The 21,806-nt window shown below is 40.6% G+C and overlaps 1 protein-coding gene across 1 annotated transcript in view; it reads left to right on the forward strand.

Annotated features, from left to right (window-relative positions):
• Positions 1–7,858: 7,858 nt before the first annotated feature.
• Positions 7,859–21,806, forward strand: part of LOC125395534 (leukocyte immunoglobulin-like receptor subfamily A member 3) — a 69,666-nt gene continuing 55,718 nt past the window's right edge. The window contains exons 1-2 of the mRNA XM_087909657.1: positions 7,859–8,067; positions 8,303–8,338. Of these exons, the coding sequence (XP_087765783.1) occupies positions 8,037–8,067; positions 8,303–8,338 (67 nt within the window). The 5' untranslated portion in view covers positions 7,859–8,036. The remainder of the gene's footprint in view (positions 8,068–8,302; positions 8,339–21,806) is intronic.

A 21,806-nucleotide genomic window follows, 5' to 3' on the forward strand; every position in this document is an offset into this window, starting at 1 on the left:
CCACACTTTCTTAATCCCTTCTTTTATTGAGAGGCACCTAGGTTGTTTCCAGGATCTGGCTATTACAAATAGTGCTTCTATGAACATAGTTGAACAAATGCTTTTGTAGTATGATTGGGCATCTCTTGGGTATATTCCCAAGAGTGGAATTGCTGGGTCCTGAGGTAGGTTGACTCCCAATTTCCTGAGAAACCGCCACATCAACAACAATGGATGAGTGTTCCCCTTACTCCACATCCTCTCCAGCATAGGCTATCGTTGGTATTTTTTTCAAAGTTTATTAAATTATAAAAGTTTCCATTTCTGCCCCTCCTCCCAATACCCTCCCACTCCCCCCACTCCCTCTCCTCCTCCCTCTCCATCCCTAAGAGCAGTCAGGGTTTCCTGCCCTGTGGGAAGTTCAAGTTCCTCCCCCCTCCCTCCAGGTCCAGGAAGGTGAGTATCCAAACAGACTGGATCCCAAAAATCCAGTATATGCAGAGGAAACAAGTCCCAGTGTCATTGTCAATGGCTTTTCAGAAAGACTCCGGGCCAGGCACATTCAGAGACTCCAGCCACATTCAGAGAATCTGGTTGGATCACGTCCTCGTTCAGTCCCAGTCCAACTGGCCTTGGTGAACTCTCATTAGATCAGTCCCCTTGTATCAATGGGTGATTGCACCCATCGCGGTCCTGATTTCCTTTTTCATGTTCTTCCTCCTTCTGCTCCTGATTTGGACCTTGGGGGGCTCAGTCCGGTGCTCCAATGTGGGTCTCCGTCTGTATCGCCATCCATTGTTGAATGAAGGTTCCCTCTGGTCTTGCCTTCTTTGCTCATGTTCTCTTTCCTTCTGCTTCTCGTTTGGACCTAGGGAGTTAAGTCTAGTGTTCCAATGTGGGTCTCTGCCTCTATCTCCATCCATCGCCAGATGAAGGTTCTATGGTGATATATAAAATATTCATCAGTATGGTTATGGGCCAAGGCCTGTTCAGGCACCCTCTCCTCTGTCCAGAGAACAATCTGGGGATCTCTCCTTGGACCTGGGATCCCATTTATAATCAAGTCTCTAGTAAACCCTAAAATGACTCCCTTAGTTGAGATATATTCTTCCCTGATCCCATATCCATCCTTCCTCCCTCCCCCACATCCCAGTCCCCCGAGCTTTCCCCATTCCTCCCCTACTCCCTTTTCTCTAACCCTCTCCCTTTCCAACGACCCTCCCACCCACCCCCCATGCACCCGAGGTTGCCTGGGACTCTTGTCTATTTCCAATCTCCAGGAGGATAACTACATGATTTTCTTCAGGTTCACCTTCTTATTTAGCTTCTCTAGGATCACGAATAATAGGCTCAAAGACCTTTAATTATGGCTAGAATCCACATATGAGTGAATACAAACCATATTCCTCTTTTTGGTTCTGGCTTACCTCACTCAGTAAGGCGTTTTCTGTGTCCATCCATTTGCATGCATAATTCAAGATGCCATTGTATTTTACCGCTGAGTAAAACTCTAATGTATATATGTTCCACACCTTTTTTAACCATTCTTCTATTGAGGGACACCTAGGTTGTTTCCAGGTTCTGGCTATTACAAATAGTGCAGCTATGAACATAGTTGAACAAATGCTTTTGTGGTATGATAGGGCGTATCTTGGGTATATTCCCAAGAGTGGAATTGCTGGATCTTGAGGGAGGTTGACTCCCAGTTTCCTGAGAAACCACCATACTGATTTCCACAGTGGCTGCACAAGTTTGCATTCCCACCAACAATGGATGAGAGTTCCCCTCATTCCACATCCTCTCCAGCATAGGCTATTGTTGGTATTTTTGACTTTAGCTATTCTGACAGGTATAAGATGGTATCTCAAAGTTGTCTTGATTTGCATTTCCCTGATTGCTAAGGAGGTTGAGCATGACCTTAAGTGTCTTTTGACCATTTAAATTTCTTCTGTTGAGAATTCTCTGTTCAGTTCAGTACCACATTTTTTAATTGGGTTAATTAACATTTTAATGTCTACTTTCTTAAGTTCTTTATGTATTTTGGAGATCAGACCTTTGTCTGATGAGGGGTTGGTGAAGATCTTCTCCCAATCAATAGGTTGCCTCTTGGTCTTAATGATAGTGTCCTTTGCTTTACAGAAGCTTCTCAGTTTCAGGAGGTCCCATTTATTCATTGTTGTTCTTATTGTCTGTGCTACTAGGGTTCTACCTAGGGAGTGATCTCCTGTGTCCATGTCTTGTAGACTACTTCCCACTTTCTTTTCTATCAGGTTCAATGTGGTCAGATTAATATTGAGGTCTTTAATCCATTTGGACTTGAGTTTTGTGCATGGTGATAGATATGGATCTATTTTCATTCTTCTACAGGTTGACATCCAGTTATACCAACACCATCTGTTAAAGATGCTTTCTTTCTTCCATTGTATAGTTTTAGCTCCTTTGTCAAAAATCAGGTGTTCATAGGTTTGTGGATTAATATCTGGATCTTCGATTTAATTCCATTGGTCAACATCTCTGTCTTTGTGCCAATACCAAGCTGTTTTCATTACTGTAGCTCTGTAATAGAGCTTAAAGTCAGGGATGGTAGTGCCTCCGGAAGTACTTTTATTGTATAGGATTGTTTTGACAATCCTGGGTTTTTTGGTTTTCCATGTAAAGTTGATTATTATTCTCTCTAGGTCTGTGAAGAATTTTGTTGGGAATTTTATAGGAATTGCTTTGAATCTATAGATTGATTTTGGTAAAATTGCCATTTTTACTATGTTGATCCTCCCAATCCAAGAGCATGGGAGATCCTTCCATTTTCTGGTATCCTCTTCAATATCTTTCTTCAAAGCCTTGAAGTTCTTGTCAATAGATCTTTCACTTCCTTGGTTAGAGTTACCCCAAGATACTTTATGCTATTTGTGGCTATCATGAAAGGTGATGCTTCTCTGATTTCCCTCTCTGTATCTTTGTTCTTTGTGTATAGGAGGGCTACTGATTTTTTGGAGTCGATATTGTATCCTGCCATATTAGTAAAGGTGTTTATCAGCTGTAGGAGTTCTTTGGTAGAGTTTTTGGGGTCACTTATGTAAACTATCATATCATCTGAAAATAATGAAAGTTTGACTTCTTCCTTTCCAATTTGAATCCCCTTGATCTCTTTATGCTGTCTTATTGCTATCGCTAGAACTTCAAGCATTATATTGAAGAGGTATAGAGATAGTGGACAATCTTGTCTTGTTCCTGATTTTAGTGGAATGGCTTTGAGTTTCTCTCCATTTAATTTAATGTGAGCTGTCGGCTTGCTGTATATTGTTTTTTTTTAAAATTATATTTAGGAATGAACCTTGTATCTGTAATATCTCCAGGACCTTTATCATAAAGGGGTGTTTAATTTTGTCAAATGCTTTTTCAGCATCTAATGAAATGATCATATGGTTTCTTCCTTCAGTTTATTTATATGATGAATTGCGTTAATAGATTTTCACATGTTGAACCAGCCCTGTATCTCTGGGATGAAGCCTACTTGATTGTAGTGGATAATTTTTTGGATGTTTTCTTGGATTCAGTTTGCCAGTATTTTATTGAGAATTTTTGCATCGATGTTTATGAGTGAGATTGGTCTGTAATTCTCTTTCTTGGTTAAGTCTTTGTGTGGTTTTGGTATCAGGGTGACTGTAGCTTCAAAAAGGAGTTAGGCAATGAGTCTTCTGTTTCTATTTTGTGAAACACATTAAGGAGTATAGGTATTAACTCCTCTTGGAAGTTCTGCTAGAATTCTGCATTGAAACCATCTGGTCCAGGGCTTTTTTTTTTGGTAGGGAGGTTTCTGATGACAGCTTCTATTTCCTCGCACTTACAGGTCTATTTAAACTGCTCACCTGGTCTTGACTTAATTTTGGTTTGTGATATTTATCTTAAAATGTATCCATTTCTTTCATATTTTCCAATTTTGTGGCATACAGGCTTTTGTAGTAAGATCTAATGATTCCTTGAATTTCCTCTGTGTCTGTGGAACCAGCTTTTTGTTTCATTGATTCTTTGGATTGTTTTCTGTGTTTCAATTTTGTTGATTTCAGCCCTCAGTTTGATTATTTCCAGTCGTCTACTCTTCCTGGGTGAGTCTGCTTCTTTTTTTTTTCTAGAGCTTTCAGGTGTGCTGTTAAGTCTCTAATGTGTGCTTTCTCTGTTTTCTTTATGTGGACACTTAGTGCTATGAACTTTCCTCTTAGTACTGCTTTCATAGTGTCCCATAGGTTTGGGTATGTTGTGTCTTTATTTTTGTTTAATTTAAGGAAGACTTTAATTTCTTCCTTGACCCCAGGGATGGTTCAGTAGTTGACTGTTCAGCTTCCATGAGTTTGTAGGCTTTCTGGGGTTAGAATTGTTGTTGAATTCTAACTTTATTCGATGGTGATCCGATAGTACACAGGTGGTTACTACAATTTCTTTGTATCTACGGATGTTTGCTTTGTTACCAATTATGTGATCAATTTTTGCCATGAAATGCTGAGAAGAAGGTATATTCTTTTCCGTTTGGGTGGAATGTTCTATAGATGTCTGTTAGGTCCATTTGGTTCATTACATCTATTAGTTCTCTTATTTCTCTGTTAAGTTTCTGTCTGGTTGACCTGTCCATTGGTGAGAGAGGAGTGTTGAAATCACCCACTATCAGAATGTGGGGTTTGATATATGCTTTGAGTTCTAGTAATATTTCTTTTACATATGTTGGTGCTTTTATATAAGAGGTGTAGATATTCAGGATTGAGGCTTCCTCCTGATAAAGTATTCCTGTTATGAATATAAAGTGTCCATTTCCATCTCTTCTGATTGATTTTAGTTTGAAATAATTTTGTTAGATATTAGTATAGCCACACCCGCTTGTTTCTTTGGTGCATTTGATTGAAAAACCTTTTCCCAACCCTTTACTCTGAGGTAGTGTCTGTCTTTGAGTTTGAGGTGTGTTTCTTGTAAGCAGCAGAATGTTGGATCCTGATTTCGTATCCATTCTCTTAACCTGTGCCTTTTAATAGGTTAATTGAGTCCATTGATATTAAGTGATATTAATGACCCTTGGTTGTTAACTTCGGTTATTTTTTCTGGTGGTAGTGTTTGTGTGTTTCCCTTCTTCGAGTTGTGCTGGTGGAGGGTTGTCAGATGCTTGTGTTATTATGGGTGTTGTTTACTTCCTTGGTTTGTCATTTTCCTTCTAGTATTTTCTGTAAGGCTGGGTTTGTGGCTACGTATTGTTTAAATCTGTTTTTGTCCTGGAATATCTTGTTTTCTCAATCGATGGTGAATGCAAGCTTTACTGGGTACAGTAGTCTGGTCTTGCATCCTTGGTCTCTTAGTTTCTGCTGCACATCTATCCAAGACTTTCTGGCTTCCATGGTTTCCATTGAGAAGTCAGGTGTAATTCTGATAGGTTTCCCTTTATATGTTACTTGACCTTTTCCCCTTGCAGCTCTTAATATTTGTTCTTTATTCTGTATGCTTTGTGTTTTGATTATTATATGGTGAGGGGATGCTTTTTTTTTGATCCAGTCTACTTGGTGTTCTGTCTGCTTCTTGTACCTTCATAGGAATATCCTTCTTTAGGCTGGGAACGTTTTCTTCTATAATTTTGTTGAATATATTTTCTGGGCCTTTGAGTTGTAACTCTTCTCCTTCTTCTACCCCTATTATTCTTAGATTTGGTCTTTTCAGGGTGTCCCAGATTTCCTGGATGTTTTGTGTTAAGAATTTGTTGGATTTGTTTTGTTCTTTAATCAGTGCATTCATTTCCTCTATAGTATCATCAGTGTCTGAGATTCTTTCTTCTTTCTCTTGTATTCTGTTGAGCAGGGAAGTGTGGAACAGAGAAGCCCCTGCAGCAGGAGCTAAAGGGGTCCAGTGCTCTTTCCCAGATATTCCGCCCTGTCCCGGGATGGCATCCACTCACCGGTCTGAAAGGTTGTCCTCAGGACAGAGACAGGACTCTTGGAGATCAAAGGACTCCACAGACAAAAAGGCGAACTTGAGGGGGAGGGGAGAGTTGTACCTGTCAGTCATTTTCTTCTGTGTCCTGCAGAATGTCTGTCAGTCTCTTTCATGAAGCAGGAACTTGAAAGGACAGTCTCACCTTTAGGGCAAGTTCAGCAGTCATTTCTCTGTGGGTCCTGCATGTCCAGTGAAGCAATTCAGGTAAGAGCAGTTTCTTGCCCATGGCTAGCAAACACCATAAGGAACCTCTTCAATGCCCATCTTCCTCTTGAAGTAGCTTGGTGCTGCCAAGGACAGATGTGTCTCATTGTCATGAAAAATCTTAAGTTTTAAACATTTTAAATGCCATATTCTGAAGGTCTGTGAAAGATTTGAAGAATGCATATCTAACTGAAATATATTTTTATACATCTAGTAAATCTAACATGTCTACAAGCTTGACTATTATAGATGATTATCTATCAACATATATTTCTTAATTATACATTACATTTTTAAATGAACTACTCAGTCACAACACCTTCATCAAGGGCAAAATATACATACACCATATAATAAAATTTACCTTAAGTTTGAATTGATAAATCAAGATGCATACCAAGGCAAATTATTCATATCTATATCATATTGCCCTTTAAATATAAAGAAATATTTAAAAACAATATTTGGGAATATGGGCATAGTTTCTCCAAACTCCTTCCTGCAGTTTGTGGATGCTGTTAATTAGGTCTTTCATGGTGTATTCTGGGAGCTAGGTTCATCTCAGTCAGCAGTTGGGTGAAGTAATTTTTTGAGGGTGTTCACAGCCACCTTTCAGGGGGTTGTGCTCTATCCAACCACACCAGTCTGGAAGCAATCTTCAGGTTCTCATCCTCTGTGGAAATAAGAGAAGAACCTTTTCCAGAGGTTATATCATTAGACCCAAATTTGGAAGCCATGATACCTTTATAATATACATGCTGGTTTTGCTTAGCAGCCCATACAGTGGAATTTCTGTCTGTATTTTGCTCCTTTACAGGCAAAAAATTAAAAGAAAACACAATAATATACATAATCCAGACTTCATGAATTTTCCATCTATACATGGATTATTCTTCTTTACTCCTTTTAATCTATGACTATCTGTACTGTGTCTCTTTAAAGACTTTGCCCCTTTTTAATCCCAGCACTCAGGAGGCAGAGGCAGGTTGATCTCTGAGTTCGAGCCCAGCCTGGTCTACAATAGCTCGTTCCAGTACAGGCGCCAAAGAAACACATAGACAGAAGAACCTCCCACACCAATCCTCAATCATGTCACAAGGACATGTGTTCAACTATGTTCATAGCAGCATTGTTTGTCATAGCCAGATCCTGGAAACAACCTAAATGCCCATTGACTGAAGAATGGATAAGGAAAATGTGGTATATTTACACAATGGAGTATTACACCGCAGAAAATATAATGACATTTTGAAATTTGCAGGAAAATGGATGGAGCTAGAAAACATCATATTGAGTGTGGTAACCCAGACCCAGAAAGACAATTATATGTACTCATATGTATCAAATGATATCATATGTATCAAACCACATAAGTGGTTTTTAAACATAAAACAAATAAAACCAGTCTATAAATAAAAATCCCAGAGAACATAGACAACAATGAGGACCCTAGGAGAGACATACATGGATCTAATCTACATGGGAAGTAGTAAAGGACAAGATCTCCTGAGTAAAGGGAGCATGGGGATCTTGGGAGAGGGTTAAAAGTGAGGGAAGAGGCAGGGATGGGAGCAGAGAAAAATGTACAGCTCAATAAAAGAAAATAAACTTAAATTAAAAAACAACAAAAATAAAAATGCACCAAAGATTAAAAAAAATAAAGCCAGTACAGGAAGTATATAGAGGAAGTGTTGCCTAGCCCTGAGCTTTGGTGTAAAATTGAAGAGTCAGTGGCAAGTCTTGAGAAAGAGCACATCCTCTTTCTGTTTTGTACTGGGCGTCCTCATCCTGACAGGCATTACTGGCTACAGTCTTTGCTATCCCACAGTGAGGAAGGTGTCACCAGTTCTGTGTGCTGTTTCTGTGAAGATATGACATGAGACACTGCCATGGTCCTTGGAGCTGCTCTTCCTGGACTTGGTAAGTGTGACAGGGGTCATTCTTTTTACCTATTGTGGTAGTGAATACAGAGTCCCAGTTATATAACCTGGGCTCCTCTCATAGAACTCTTCCTCTGTGAAGACCTGGTCTGGCGGCTGCAGAGGAGTCTTCCTTGAGTTCAGCCTGTCCATTGGGACCTGGTCTTTTGAACTGAGCTCTGGGTCAGTTTATAACAGGACAGATTTCCCTTATCAGTCCTTTTCTCTATTTTCAGTGTTTTTAATGTTGCAGAGGATCTGGGCACAGTATGGTAAGTCTGTTCCCTCTTTTATCCCTGGAGAACTAGGTTGGCTGGGAGTAGCATGGGAGGAGCTTGAAGCATCTTGTGCAGATCCTGAGTTGGGATTTTTCACTGGCAGCCACTGGCACACTTACTTAATGATCAGAACTCACTACTGTAGCCATCTCTGGGGTGAGGATTCTCAACTGTGTTCCAGTAATGCCTGCATGATACGTGTCTCAGAAGGATATTGAATAAATGGCACAGAGGAGGGGGCACCTGCACACATTTTTCCTCCTGAGGATATAGATATTTGATTTTGAATCTGTTTTCCTTTTCCTCCTGTCTCTTCCCTCTTTGGCTTTGCCTTGTTCGCTTACTGATTCTGCCCTTGCTAAGGCACATCATCCATGAGACAGGGTTGAATAAAATACTGTCTAGTGTGTGTCACATAGATGGGATTCATTTATTTTCAGAGGCTCCCTGGCTTTGTGTGACTTTGGAGGTGGGAATAGTGTTTGGGTTTTTTATGGACACAAGAGACAAAGTCAGACATAAGTCAGTGATTTAAATAGATTTCCTGTTGAATAACCCTGAGAAATGGGATGATTTGGTGATAAGAATGGCAGCTCACAGGGTTCATTCCTGAGCTGATAGGACACAAGCAGAGAAGCCACTGATAGCGTTAAGGTATGAGGGTTATTCTGGCGTTGTCTGGGAACAGTAAAGACGATTAGTGCTTTGGAACTAGGACAGAAGCTCAATTCTGAAAACAATTACATTTCACTCTGTTTAGCTTTCTTTCAAAGAACATAAGCTAGAGCCATATGGCAAGAAGGAATTTCAACTGAGGAATTGTCCCCACCAAGGCCTGTGGGCTTGTCTGTGGGACATTTTCTTGATTACAATTGTTGTGGGAGCTACTCTGTAGTCCTTGCTACTCTGACTGTCCTGATATCGGTTGATTAGCACTTTTCCCGTGTCTCTCCAGGGTCACCACTCCAGCCTTCCATCTGGGCAGTTCCAGGAGCTGTGGTTTCCACAGGCAGTGCTGTGACCATCTTCTGCAGGATCCCTACAGGAGTGACCACTGTGCGTCTAATCCGTCTTGTACCCAGTGTTTTTGTGTCTGATGGTACCCCACAGGGAGCCCAGGAGGTGTTTGAATTCAGTCTGCAGACTATAACACACAGCAATGCTGGGGTTTACTGCTGTGAATACTTTAGGGGAGGTAAATGGTCAAAAAGTAGTGACAGTCTGGAACTGGTGGTGACAGGTGAGTAACTGCCCAAGAACATTGTCCTTTAGGCTCAGCCTCTGATCCTACCTAACTAACCACATATGCCCCATCCCAGGCCCTGCTCTGCATCTCTGCCCCATTATAGTGATCTCTTCCCTTTGCTCTTCTCTCCTCTTCTCATTTCCTTTTCAATTTCCATTTTTTGTGACAACTTGATTTTCTTGAAAACTTAATTTTCAGTTTTCTTGGGACAAGTTCTCACATATCTCAGCTTGGCTTTGAACTTACTGTGTAACCAAGCATAATCTTGAATTTATGATCTCTCTATTTTTGTACTCATAGTACTGTTGACCTGGAGAATGACATCATCCATATGCTGACAGATATAGAACACAGGGCACTGTGTATATTAGGTGTATTAGGCAAGAACTTGACCAGCTAAGATTCAACCGAATACCTTCTGCTTTAGTGTGTGACCCTCAGTCTCTCCTGACCATATTGCAGCCTCCCTTCTGATTGGTGATTATATTGCCTAAGGGATGGAGTTCACAGGAACTGACAGGGGCTTTCTGTTTATGAAGAGCCTTTCTGTGGTCCTGGTTCATGAAAAATAATACAAACATGTTTTGTGATCCCTATAGATTAGCAATAGATGAGTTTCCTCTTCATCTTTCTTCTCTCTGATCAGACTCTGAACTGTAGGCTTATTTTTAATCATGTTTTAAATAACAGGGTTGTCCTGGCTAGTTTTGTGACAACTTGACAGAAGCAGAATAATTAGAGAGGAAGGAACCTCAGTTGAGGAAATGCCTCCATGAGATCCAGCTGTAATGCTTTTTCTCAAGTTGTGATCAACAGGGGAGGGCCAACCCATGGTGGGTGGTGCCATGACTGGGCTGGTGGTGAAAAGTTCTATAAGAAAACAAGCCAAGCAAGCCAGGGGAAGCAAATCAGTCAGCAGCACCTGTCCATGGCTTCTACATCAGCTCCTGCCTCTAGCATCCTGCCCTGTGAGTGTTCCTGTCTTGACTACCTTCAGTGATAAATAGCAATGTTGAAGTGTAAGCCAAGTAAACCCTTTCCTCCCCAACTTGCTTTCTGGTCATGTTATTTCATAGGAGCCATAAAAGCCCTCACTAATACAAGATATTTTTTTTTTGAAACAGGGTCTCAACTGTTTCAAACTCTGGTTTCCTTTGACCATCAATATTGAGCAGGATGTTTTTATTTTGTTTCATTCTCTATTATTTATTTTTTGCCTGGTCCCTCCTTATTTTTAAAAACTTATTATAGTTAATTAATACTTTTTCATTTTTTTTACACACTGACCACAGCCCACCCCCCCATTACCTCCGTTCTGACTCCCATCTATCCCCCTCCCCATACACCTTTCCCCTGTCTCTATTCAGAAAGGGCAGGACTCTCATGGGCTTGAACAAAGCCTGATACATCAAGTTGAGGTTGGATACCCTCCTCCCCTTATATCAAGCCTGGGCAAGGTAATCCAGCATGGGAACAGATTCCCAAGTGCCAGCTAAGTGTCAGGGACAAGTGCTAATATCATTGTTAGGATTTTTACAAATAGACCAAACGACACAACTACACAACATGCAGAGTGCCTAGCCTGCTCCCATGCAGGCTCCCTAACTGTTGGACCAGAGTCCATGGTCTCCCATGAACTCAGGTCAGCTGTCTTTGTGGGTTCCTCCACCATGACCCTGACTCCCCGCCAGCTCATACAATACTTCCTCCCTTTCTTCAGGAGGACTCCCAGAGTTGGACCCAGTGATATAGGCTGTGGATCTCTGCATCTGCTTTCATCAGTTACTGGATGAAGGCTCTCTGATGACAGGGTAGTCACCAATCTGATTACAGTAGACGGCCAGTTTATGTACCTTTTTTCACTATTACTAGGAGCCTTAGCTGGGGACAAGCAGGTTGCTTTTAAACTCACAAAGATCTTCCTGCCTCTGCCCCCTGAGTGCTGGGATTAAAGGCCCATGTCACAACGACCAGCTAATAGAATCTTTTCACTTCCAGGCATTTACAATGAGAAGCCATTCCTTACTGCTGATTCAGGACCTCAGGGAATCTCAGAAAGAAATGCGACTCTCCTCTGTCACACGCATCCTTCCTTTGACATCTTTATCCTCTGCAGAGGTGGAAATGCCTCCTTTCCCCAGAACTGCTCACGTCAGGACCACAGCACATTCCTCATCTCCCCTGTGAGCCCAGGGCACAGAAGGACCTACAGATGCTTTGGCTCTTACAAACACAGTTCCTACTTGTGGTCACTGCCTAGTGATCTGCTTGAGTTTTCAGTCTCACGTAAGTATGTCTGGTTTTTGTTTCTTATCTCTGTGGTTTGACACAGGAGGTCTCAAGGGATTTCACATGGGATATATCTATTCTACTTTATGTCTCCTGTGTGTCATATGTTGCACACTGCACTGCTCTTTTGACCGGAATTGCTCTGTTTCTGTTATGGGCTCTGAGCATAATTATATAATTAGTCATATTATTTTGGGGACATATTCATCTGGGGAATAGACATCTTCATCTGTCCATGATGAGAATCATCTTTCAGAATGTTTCTTTCTGAGTTATTTGTGTGACTAGTACATTACTAGCCGATGGAGACAGAAAAATTGAAAGAATATCTGCTAGTTTTTCCATTGATGACAGTTTTTTAGATCTCAAGAGATCATCTTGTTTTTTTTTTATTTGCCTTTTTGGTTATAATACATCATTTTCTCCTGTCCTTACCCTTTCCCTAAACCCTCCCATGTACCCCTCCTTGCTATCTTTCTAATCCATGGCTTATTTTTACATTAATTATATATACATCAGTATATATACATGTACATGAATATATTTTTGGCATAACTTGCTTAGTCTGTATAATGTTATTATATGTATGTTTCTAGAGCTGAGCATTTGATATTGAATAACCAGTTTGTGTTCTTTTCCCTGGGGAAGACTATTCCCCCACTCTCAGCATTCCAGGTTCTTTATAGTCATCTATGTAGAGTGAGACCTCATGGGCTTTCTCCATCTACTATGGCACGTCTATCTGTTGTCCTTGTCCAGCTCATGTTTAGGTTGCCATGTTGGTGAAACTTTATGGGTATTACTTCTGATATTAGTAGGAGACACAATCTCACAACAAACTCCCTGGTCCACTGGGTCCTACAATCTTTCCTCCCCCTCTTTCACAATGCACAAGTTGTTTTGTAGATGTATCTATTGTGACTGAGCTCCACAACTCTGTATTTTGGTTTGTTGTATTTGTAATGGTATATGTGATGTAACTTTTTTTAATGGTCTTCATCTCTTGCATAAGCAAATTTTCTTGACGAGGGACTGGTGTGGGAAATACTTCTGTATATGTGCTGCTTTTATTGGTTAATGAATAACGAAGCTGCCTTGGCTTGTGATAGGGCAGAGTAGAGCTAGGTGGGGGGAGGGAGGAACTAAACTGAATGCTGGGGGAAAAGAAGGTGGAGTTGCAAAAAGCCATGTAGCCTCCACTGGGGACAAACTCCTGCGCTGGAGCCCACAGAAACTTTGTCAGTAGGCCGCAACCTCGTGGTAATATGCAGATTAATAGAAATGGGTTAAATTAAGATATAACACTAAGCCAGAAATATACTTAGGTTTTGGTCAAGCAATATTGCAAATAATACAGTTTCTGTGTGACTATTTCATGGTCTGGGCAGTTGGGAACAAACAAGCCTCCTCCCACTACAAGGAGCGAGTACTACACTTACTGTCCCACCACCCTTTGTAATTATGGTGCCACCTCTGAACAGTCATCAGTCCAGTGGAGAATGGAGGAAACATTTTTTGAATGTTAATTTTCCTTTTCTTATTTTAAAATAATCAAAAAAATTATTTACATTCCAACCACAATTCTCCCTCCTACCCCTCCTTCTACCTCTCCTCATTTTCCTCCCATTTCACCCCATCTAATCCTCCCAACTGGTAAGAGCTCCCATGGGGAGTTAACAAAGTCTGGCAGAATGTAGGAAACCTTAACAGAAAAAACTCACATTTCTTGACAGAGGGTGTTGACTGAGGTTTCTGTCCTACCTGGTTCTTGCAATTGTTAAGTCCCAAAGAAATCACACAAGGTCTATATTAGTTATAAATTAAATGGCCCATTGGCTCAGGCTTCTTATTAACTCTTTTAACTTATATTAACCCATTATTCTTATATGTGTTAGTCACGTAGCTCAGTACCTTATTTGGCGGGTCAGTCACATCTTGCTTCTTCTGTGTCTGGAACACAGACTCCAGAGGATTGGGCTTCCTCCTTCTCAGAATTTACTGTTCTCATTGACTTGCCTCTCATTCCTGTCTGGTTGTCCCACCTATACTTCTTGCCTGGCTACTGGCCAATCAGCATTTATTTAAAATATAATTGACAGAATACAGATCATTGTCCCACACCAAGATGGGATTTATTTATTTATATCTTAGAACTCCTGGTCATTTGGGATGTCTTGGGGTTTTAAGAGACTGAACATGCTTCAGGTATGGGGAATAAAGTAGGCAGGGCCGTGGAAGTTCAACTTGGGAACATACTTGAGATAGAATCTTGGGATAGAAAACATCAAGTGAGCATGGGTTAAAGATGGAAAAATGGACATGTTAAGGCAGGAAGAAGAAAGTCCAAGTAGAATAGAGAAGGGAATGATGCATGATGAGTTTCTGGTATACAGCGGTCTTGTTGTGATCTGCATCATTCTGAGACATCTACTTTCGTGCAGTATTTGCTGATGAAGTTTAATATCACTGCTGCAGCCACGAGATCATCTATGATCTTCAGAATTATATATCCAATGGGATATTTGAGATTTATTTTTTGTAGACACTTAGCATACATCTCAACAGAGCCACAAATTGGAAAGCATCCACTCATCCCCCACACATCTGTCCTTGTGGGACAGAGAGTCCAACTGTTTCTTTTGAAGAGTAATTCTTCAGGGATCTTCTTTTGCTGTCAGTTCTCACATGGTTCATCATTAAACCATCTTTTGTGTCCTGAAAACATTCTTCAAATCCAGTTCCTTTTTTTTATGTCATCTTTGTCACACCAAAGTCACCTTTCACCCAGTCACCTTATTGTCTTTCTTCTTTCTACCCAATATTTTATCTATTCATCCCACAGAAAATTCACATTAAGCATTTTAGGAAAGGTTTCTATTCATCGCACAAAGTCATAGGTTCCATAATGATATTTTCTTCAGATATTTCCTAAACTGTGACCATATTTACCTCTATTTCTCTTTTGTCTGTGTCATTCCCACTAGTGTTCTGTCCTCACCTGGTCTCTTTCCTACTTTTATGTCATGAATATGTATACTGTACAGATGTATACACATACACCTCTCTGTCTCTGTCTCTGTCTCTGTCTCTCTCTCTCTCCATTCCACATAGGGAATAAAACATCTGTTATTTGAATCTGAAATATTTTGCTCAATATGAGGACCGCATTCTCATCCATGTTCTGACACATTGCATCAGTTAGTTCATCTTTCTGTCTGAATAAATTCCCATTCTGTGTATACACTGCTGTTCTAGTTACCATTGTTGCAATGAAACATGTGAGAAAAACAACTTAAGGAAGTCACGGTTTACTTTATTGCTCAATTTGAGCTACTTGAAGTACATTCATCATGGTGGGGAAGGTGTGGTGGAAGGTAGTTGGTCACATTGCATCAATATTCAGGAAGCAGGGAGCAGAGAGTGATGGATGCTTCAGCTCAGCTACCTTTCTCCTTTTTAATGCAATGACTGAAGCCCTGGGAATGGTTCATCTCACTTTTAGGGTGGGTGCTCCCTCCTCAGTTAGTCTAATCAGTATGGTCTCTCGCAGGTATGGTCAGAGACTAGCTGAATCCAGACTACCCCTCACGGACATGCCCAGAAGCTTGTCTCCTGGGTGGATCCTGTCAAGTTGCTAATTAATATCACCAACACAAGTGCATTTTCTTTTTCCTTTTTTTTAAAATGAGTTTTCAATTAGGACACACAAAGTACTAGATTTTACTCAAGCATCTTTACACACAAAGTAGCACTAGGCTTTGCCTCATTGTTCCCCTCTCTGCCCTCTCTGTTGTCCCTTCTCTGCTGCCAACCACTTCCTTTCTTCCCTGTAGGTAGTGCCCACTGTTGTGTTTCTCTTCTTCTTTTTTAAAATGTGAGTGGTGTGTGGTGCATGTACATGAGGCTGTGGGTACACACATACACGGAAACCAGAGCAAGGTGTCAGCTGTCTTCCTCTACCCTCTACCTCATTTTTTTGAGGTAGGATTTATCACCAAACTTGTTCCTTGTTCTTTTGGTTAGGCTGGCTGACTACTGAACTCTTTCTTTTTAATTATCACTTTTTTCATTTATTTTACATACTGACTACAGTTTCTCCTCTCTTTCTCTTCCTGTCCCCACACTCCTCACCTCCATCCAACACTCTCCTTGTTCACACACTTCCTCCCTTTTTATTTAGAAAAGGGCAGGCCTCCCATGTGCTTGAACAATGTATGGCATATCACATTGATGCAGGACCAAGCTCCTCTCCCTGACCCCCTGTATCAAGTCTGGGGATGGTAATCCAGCATGGGGAACAGAGTTCCAAAAGCCAACTAAGCACCAGGACAGGTCCTGATCTCAATGCTAGGAGCCTTACAAAGAGACCAAGGTACATAACTGTCACACACATGCAGAGGGCCTAGGTTGGTCCCATGCAGGCTTCCTGACTGATGGTCCAGAGTCCATGTCTCCCACACCCTCAGGTTAGCTGTCTTTGTCTTTGTGATCCCTCACCATGATCATGACGTCCTCCCCACCCCATGGCTCATAGAATTCCTCCTCCCTTTCTTTAGCAAGACTCCCAGAGCTCTGCCCAGTGCTTGACTGGACCACTCAACTCTTGAGATTCTGATGTTTCCACTCCCCAGTATTGAGTTACAAGCATGTATAACTATGTTTCTATGTGTGCTTGTATGTATGTGGTTATTGGAGATTTGAACTGAGATCCTCATGCTTACAAGGCAAGTATGTTTATCCACTGAGCCATCTCACTAGCCTTTTGTCTTCTTTTTTTTAGCCAAGTGATTTGCTGTTTTGGTTTTTCTTTTTTCTGTTTTTTAATTGATTAATTAATTAATTGATTTTTATTGAGCTCTACTTTTCTTCTTTCCTCCCTGCCTCTCCCCTCCCTCCTTCAATCCTCCCCCAAGGTTGAAGTCTATTTTGTTAGATACTAGGATTGCTACCCCAGCTTATTTCTTTGATCCATTTGATTGGAAATTTTTTTCCTAACCCTTTATTTTGAGGCGATGTCTGTCTTTGAGGTTGTGATGTGTTTCTTGTATGAAGCTGAAGTATGGGTTGTGTTTTCGTATCCAATCTGTTAGTCTGTGTCTTTTATAGGTGAGTTGAGTCCATTTAGATCAAGGGATGTTAATCACCATTGATTACTGTCTCCTGTTAATTTAGTTTTTATTGTTGGTGATGTTAATTTTTGTGTTTTTCCCTATTTGAAATTTTCTGCTGTGAGATCATCAATTGTCTGTGTTTTTGTTTATGTTGCCAACTTCCTTGGGTTGGAGTTTTTTTCCCAGTACTTCTGTAGGACTGGGTTAGTGGCTAGTTATTGGTTAAATCTGGTTTTGTGGTGGAATACCTTGTTTTGTCCTTCTGTGGTGATTGAACGTTTTGCTGGCTATAGTATTAAGGGATGACATCCATGGTCTCTTAATGTCTGTGTAACACGTGACCAGGACCTTTTGACTTTCATTGTCTCCGTTGAGAAGTCAGGTGTAATTCTGATAGGTCTGCCTTTATATGTTAATTGGCTTTTTTCTTTGCAGCTCTTAATATTAATATGCTTAGTGTATTGATTATTATATGGAGAGGGGATATTTTTCTTTGATAGAATCTATTTGGTGTTCTGTAAGATCTTGTATCTTCATAGACATATCTTTCTTTAGGTTGAAAATGTTTTATTCTATGATTTTATGAAATATATTTTCTGTGTTTTTGAGTTCAGTTTGTTCTTCTCCTTCTATACCTATTAGTCGTAGGTTTGGTTTTTTTCATGGTATACCATATTTTCTGGATATTTTGGGTTAAGCTTTTGTTAGATTTAATGTTTCCTTTGACTGAAGAGTCTATTTCTTCTATTGTATCTTCAGCGATTGAGATTCTCATGCCATACAGTAGTCCTTTATATCTGCACGCAGAGAGGTCTCAAGATATGTCAGTCAGGTGGGAGGCAACAATTCCACTGTGTTTCAGTTGTGCATTGAATGTTGCACAGTGCACCACTGTCCTGTCTGGAATCATTTCATCTGCAATCTGGAATCTGAAGGTTATCTATTAATTATGTGAAATTAGGGCATATGCAGGTGTGTCCTTTTGTAGAAGAGATATCATTACACATCATTACCCAGTTCCTGACTGTGTAACCTACCGTAGTGTGTGCACACTTGAACACACAGAAACACACACACCCCTTTCTAGCTAATAGTAATAGAGGATTTGAGAGTGCCTATGTTATTTACTCATTCCAGAAGACTTGAATCTTTGTCTTATATCACATTTTAAGAGCACAGTTTTGCATATGAATAGCCATCCCAGTAGTGGAGAAGGTACGAAGACATTTGCCAAACAGTACAAGAGGAATTTTAATCAGGACTTGCAGGGTCATGTAGGGAGAGAGCAGATCCAGACTCCATGATGGATAAGGTTCAGTTCTGTATCCTTAGCTTATCCAGTGAGTTGGTATTTTTCAGAGTTTTAGTGGAGGTAACATTTGGGTATGGAGACTAGGGGCACAGTTGTGTTCTCTAAGAACTGTAGTGCAAGTATGAATTTTCTCTTTGCAAATACAGTCTGTGTTCTTAGTAGTTAATAACAAGCCCTGTACCACAGATTCTAGTGAATATACCAGAACCAAAAAGCCATGGTAACAGTATCCTAGTAATCAACACCAATCCTCTTTAGATAGTCTGTAATGATTTTGGTTACAGGTTCAACATGCATCTCTTTTAGTGCTTTGCTCTGAGGAAATATCCTTGCCTGATTCTGACATTGTAGAAATCTCAATAGGTGAGTTTTGTAATCTAACTGCCCTGAGCTCATCCAACCAAAAAGCCTCCTTAGCTGTTCATACAGTTCTATGTATTTGGCAGAAGTGGTCTTTCTATAATTCATGTAGACATGTATTCTAAGTTCAAATATAATGGTCATTAGAGAAAACCATCTACAAATAAATTGATATGATTGACATAAAAAATTTAAATATTTTGTTTTCTCCACAGAGTCTTCTACATCAAATTACAGATTAGAGAATCACATCCGGCTCATCCTGGCTATCGTCATCCTGTTAGGTCTTGGGGCTCTATTGCTGGATGCTTGGAGCAGCAGAGAGAGCCCATGAGGTCTTCAGAGAGTCCTAACCTGAATGCCTAGCTACCCCTTCCTATACCTCACCAAAATGCTGGCAATAAAGAGTCTAAAAGGAGTTGTGATCTCTCTGCTGAGTATTCAATGTCTGGAGATGTCGTACAAATCTTGTGATGTGACTGGAATTTCAAAACTCTTTGTGTGGTGTTTGTAGGAGAGATCCCCCAAGTAGCAGATGCCTGTTTTTCTCTTCTGTTTCCTGTGGGGCATATCTATGTAGTACCCATCCCTCATTTCTTATTTTTCTTCATATGATTGCCTTCCTCTTCTTTGTTCCCTGCTATCTTGTGGACATTCTAGTTTGGAACGTGAGTGAATTGCATTGTTGACAAGAGTATATCCATGCTGGATGCTAACCCCCAGAGACACTTGGAATGCCAAAGCCTTCACCTGGTCCTTGTGTAGATGTTGATCATGAGTGTAGTAAGTGACATTTGCAGCTTCTTCGTCCATGTTGACTGCAGTGTTAGATGTTCTCCTATGGAGAAGCCCTATGATAGGAACTAACCTAAATCCCCATTCCTGACATATATAAGATCAGCAGCTCAGTGAGTCCCAATTTCCTGTGCATCTCCATAAGAGAGAGTACTTACTGTCCACATGACCCCAGCCTTACTTCTTTCACTTGAGTCATCTTTCTTAATGTCTTTTGCCCCAGCCAGATTCTTAAACTCAGCTGCTTATGTTGCATGTCTACCCCATCTCATGCTAGGAGTTCCCCTCTCTGTCTTGTTGTGTCACTATGCTCCTTCACCTCTGACCCTGCGAGCAGCATCCATCCTTCAGTGTGAGTTCCTTGTCAAGCATAGCACTTTTCTTTCTTAGATTTATCTTTTGATCAGCAAATGTGTTTAATTGAGGCATTTTATTACATTTGTGGCATTAGACTTTACAGTCATCTCTTTTCTAGTGCCTTCCTGTACCTTCTCTTTCCTCTAGCTCTTTTTCTTTCTGCCCGCACTGATATCTTGGCTTTTACACTCTGTCATCTTTTCTTTTTCTCCCTCCCCCTAAGATCTTTGAGATACTTACAATGACTTTTGATTGCATATAATTCTTACTAGAGGAGAATAATTCCCTGTGTAGGGTAACTACAGTTACATACTTTCAAATGGATATATGTACATTTATATGCATATACATCTATATATACATATACATATATCCATGAAATATTTAGGAAGCTTATCAAGTTTATGGATTTCTATGCTGCTTTTTCTTTTTTTAATTGATTTTTATTGAGCTCTACATTTTTCTCTGCTCCCTTCTCTGCCTCTCCCGTCTATGTGGCTTTTTCAAATATCCTTTTTATTTTTTGAGTCAGAGTTTCTCTGTAGCTTTGGAGCCTCTCCTGGAGTTAGATCTTGTAGACCAGGTTGGCTTTGAGCTCACAGAGATCCACCTACCTCTCTCTCTTGAGTGCTGGGATTAAAGGCATGTGCCACCACTGCCTGGCTCAAACATCTTTTTTAAAGCTAACATCTCCCTACTCTCTTTCTACCCTATGTTCCCACTCCTCTTCGTGATTAACTCCCCCTCCCCATTTTCTGTATTTCCCTTTACCTTCATCTGTGTTGTGCTGTGCAGCCTCCCTTAGGATTGTCTTTCTTCACCCTACTGAATGTCCCTTTCTACTTTTCTGGATTATTCAGCAGGTACTTCAAATTAAACAAACCAAAACACGTAAATACACCACACTAAGATACACATATAAGTGGGGACATGCAACATTTGTCTTTTTGGGTCTGGATTAATTCATTCAGTATAATGATTTCTACCTCCTTCTGCCTACGTGTAAATTGCAGTTTTCTTTACAGCTGAGTAAAATCCCATTGAGTATGAATATCTGTCTTAGTCATTAGTCTATTGCTGTGAAAATACCCCATGACCAAAGGTACTCTTTTGAAGGGAAATATTTAATTGGTGCTTAATTACAGTCTCAGAGGTTTAGTCCATTGTCATCATGGCATAGAAGTGTGGCGGTACACAGAGAGACAGTGGGGCAGTAGCTGAGAACTACAACATCCTCCATATGCAGAGAGGGAGATTCTTGACTTGGCATAGGCTTTTGAAACCTCAAAGCCTACTCCATAGTTCCTTATCCTTTCAGATAGTGCCCCTCCCCAGTAACCAAGCTTTCAAACCTACGAGCCTATGGGAACCATCCTTATTCAAACCCGCATGCTTCATTCCCTTGACTTGGCATTTGTGCACATGGCCATCACAGCTGCTTTTGTGCACATGGTTATCACAGCTGCTTTTGTGCTATGGCCATCACAGCTGCTTTTGTGCATCTGGCCATCACTGCTGCGACTCAACACTGTGATCATCGCTCCCCAGCATCTTTCCCTTCACCATCAATGCTCCTCTCTGTGTGCTAGGGAGTTCTTATGCCTTTGTGGATTTTGTTCAGGCTTTGAAGGTTGAAAACGTATTAAACTGTAGACTCCTTATAAAACAATTATTAACTAATTTTATTAATTTATTTTACTTCCCAACCTAAGTCTCCCCTCCCTCTCTCCTGTTGTACGGAGACTACTTGTTTGTTCCTGACTGCCCAGAACTGAAATAATCACACAGAAACCATATCATTTATATCACTGCTTGGGCAGTTACTTAAACATTGTTAGCTAGCTTTTACATTTTGAATAACCCATTTTCATTATTTTATATTTTACCACGAGGCTGGTAGCCTACTGACAAAGTTCCATCTGGCATCTCACATCTTTCCCCTCTGTCAGCTGCATGGCGTCTCACTGGCTCTGCCTTCTTTCTCCCAGCATT

Source organism: Myodes glareolus, chromosome 1, assembly GCF_982192425.1.
Source record: "Myodes glareolus chromosome 1, mMyoGla1.1, whole genome shotgun sequence".
Classification (NCBI taxonomy): Eukaryota; Metazoa; Chordata; class Mammalia; order Rodentia; family Cricetidae; genus Myodes; species Myodes glareolus.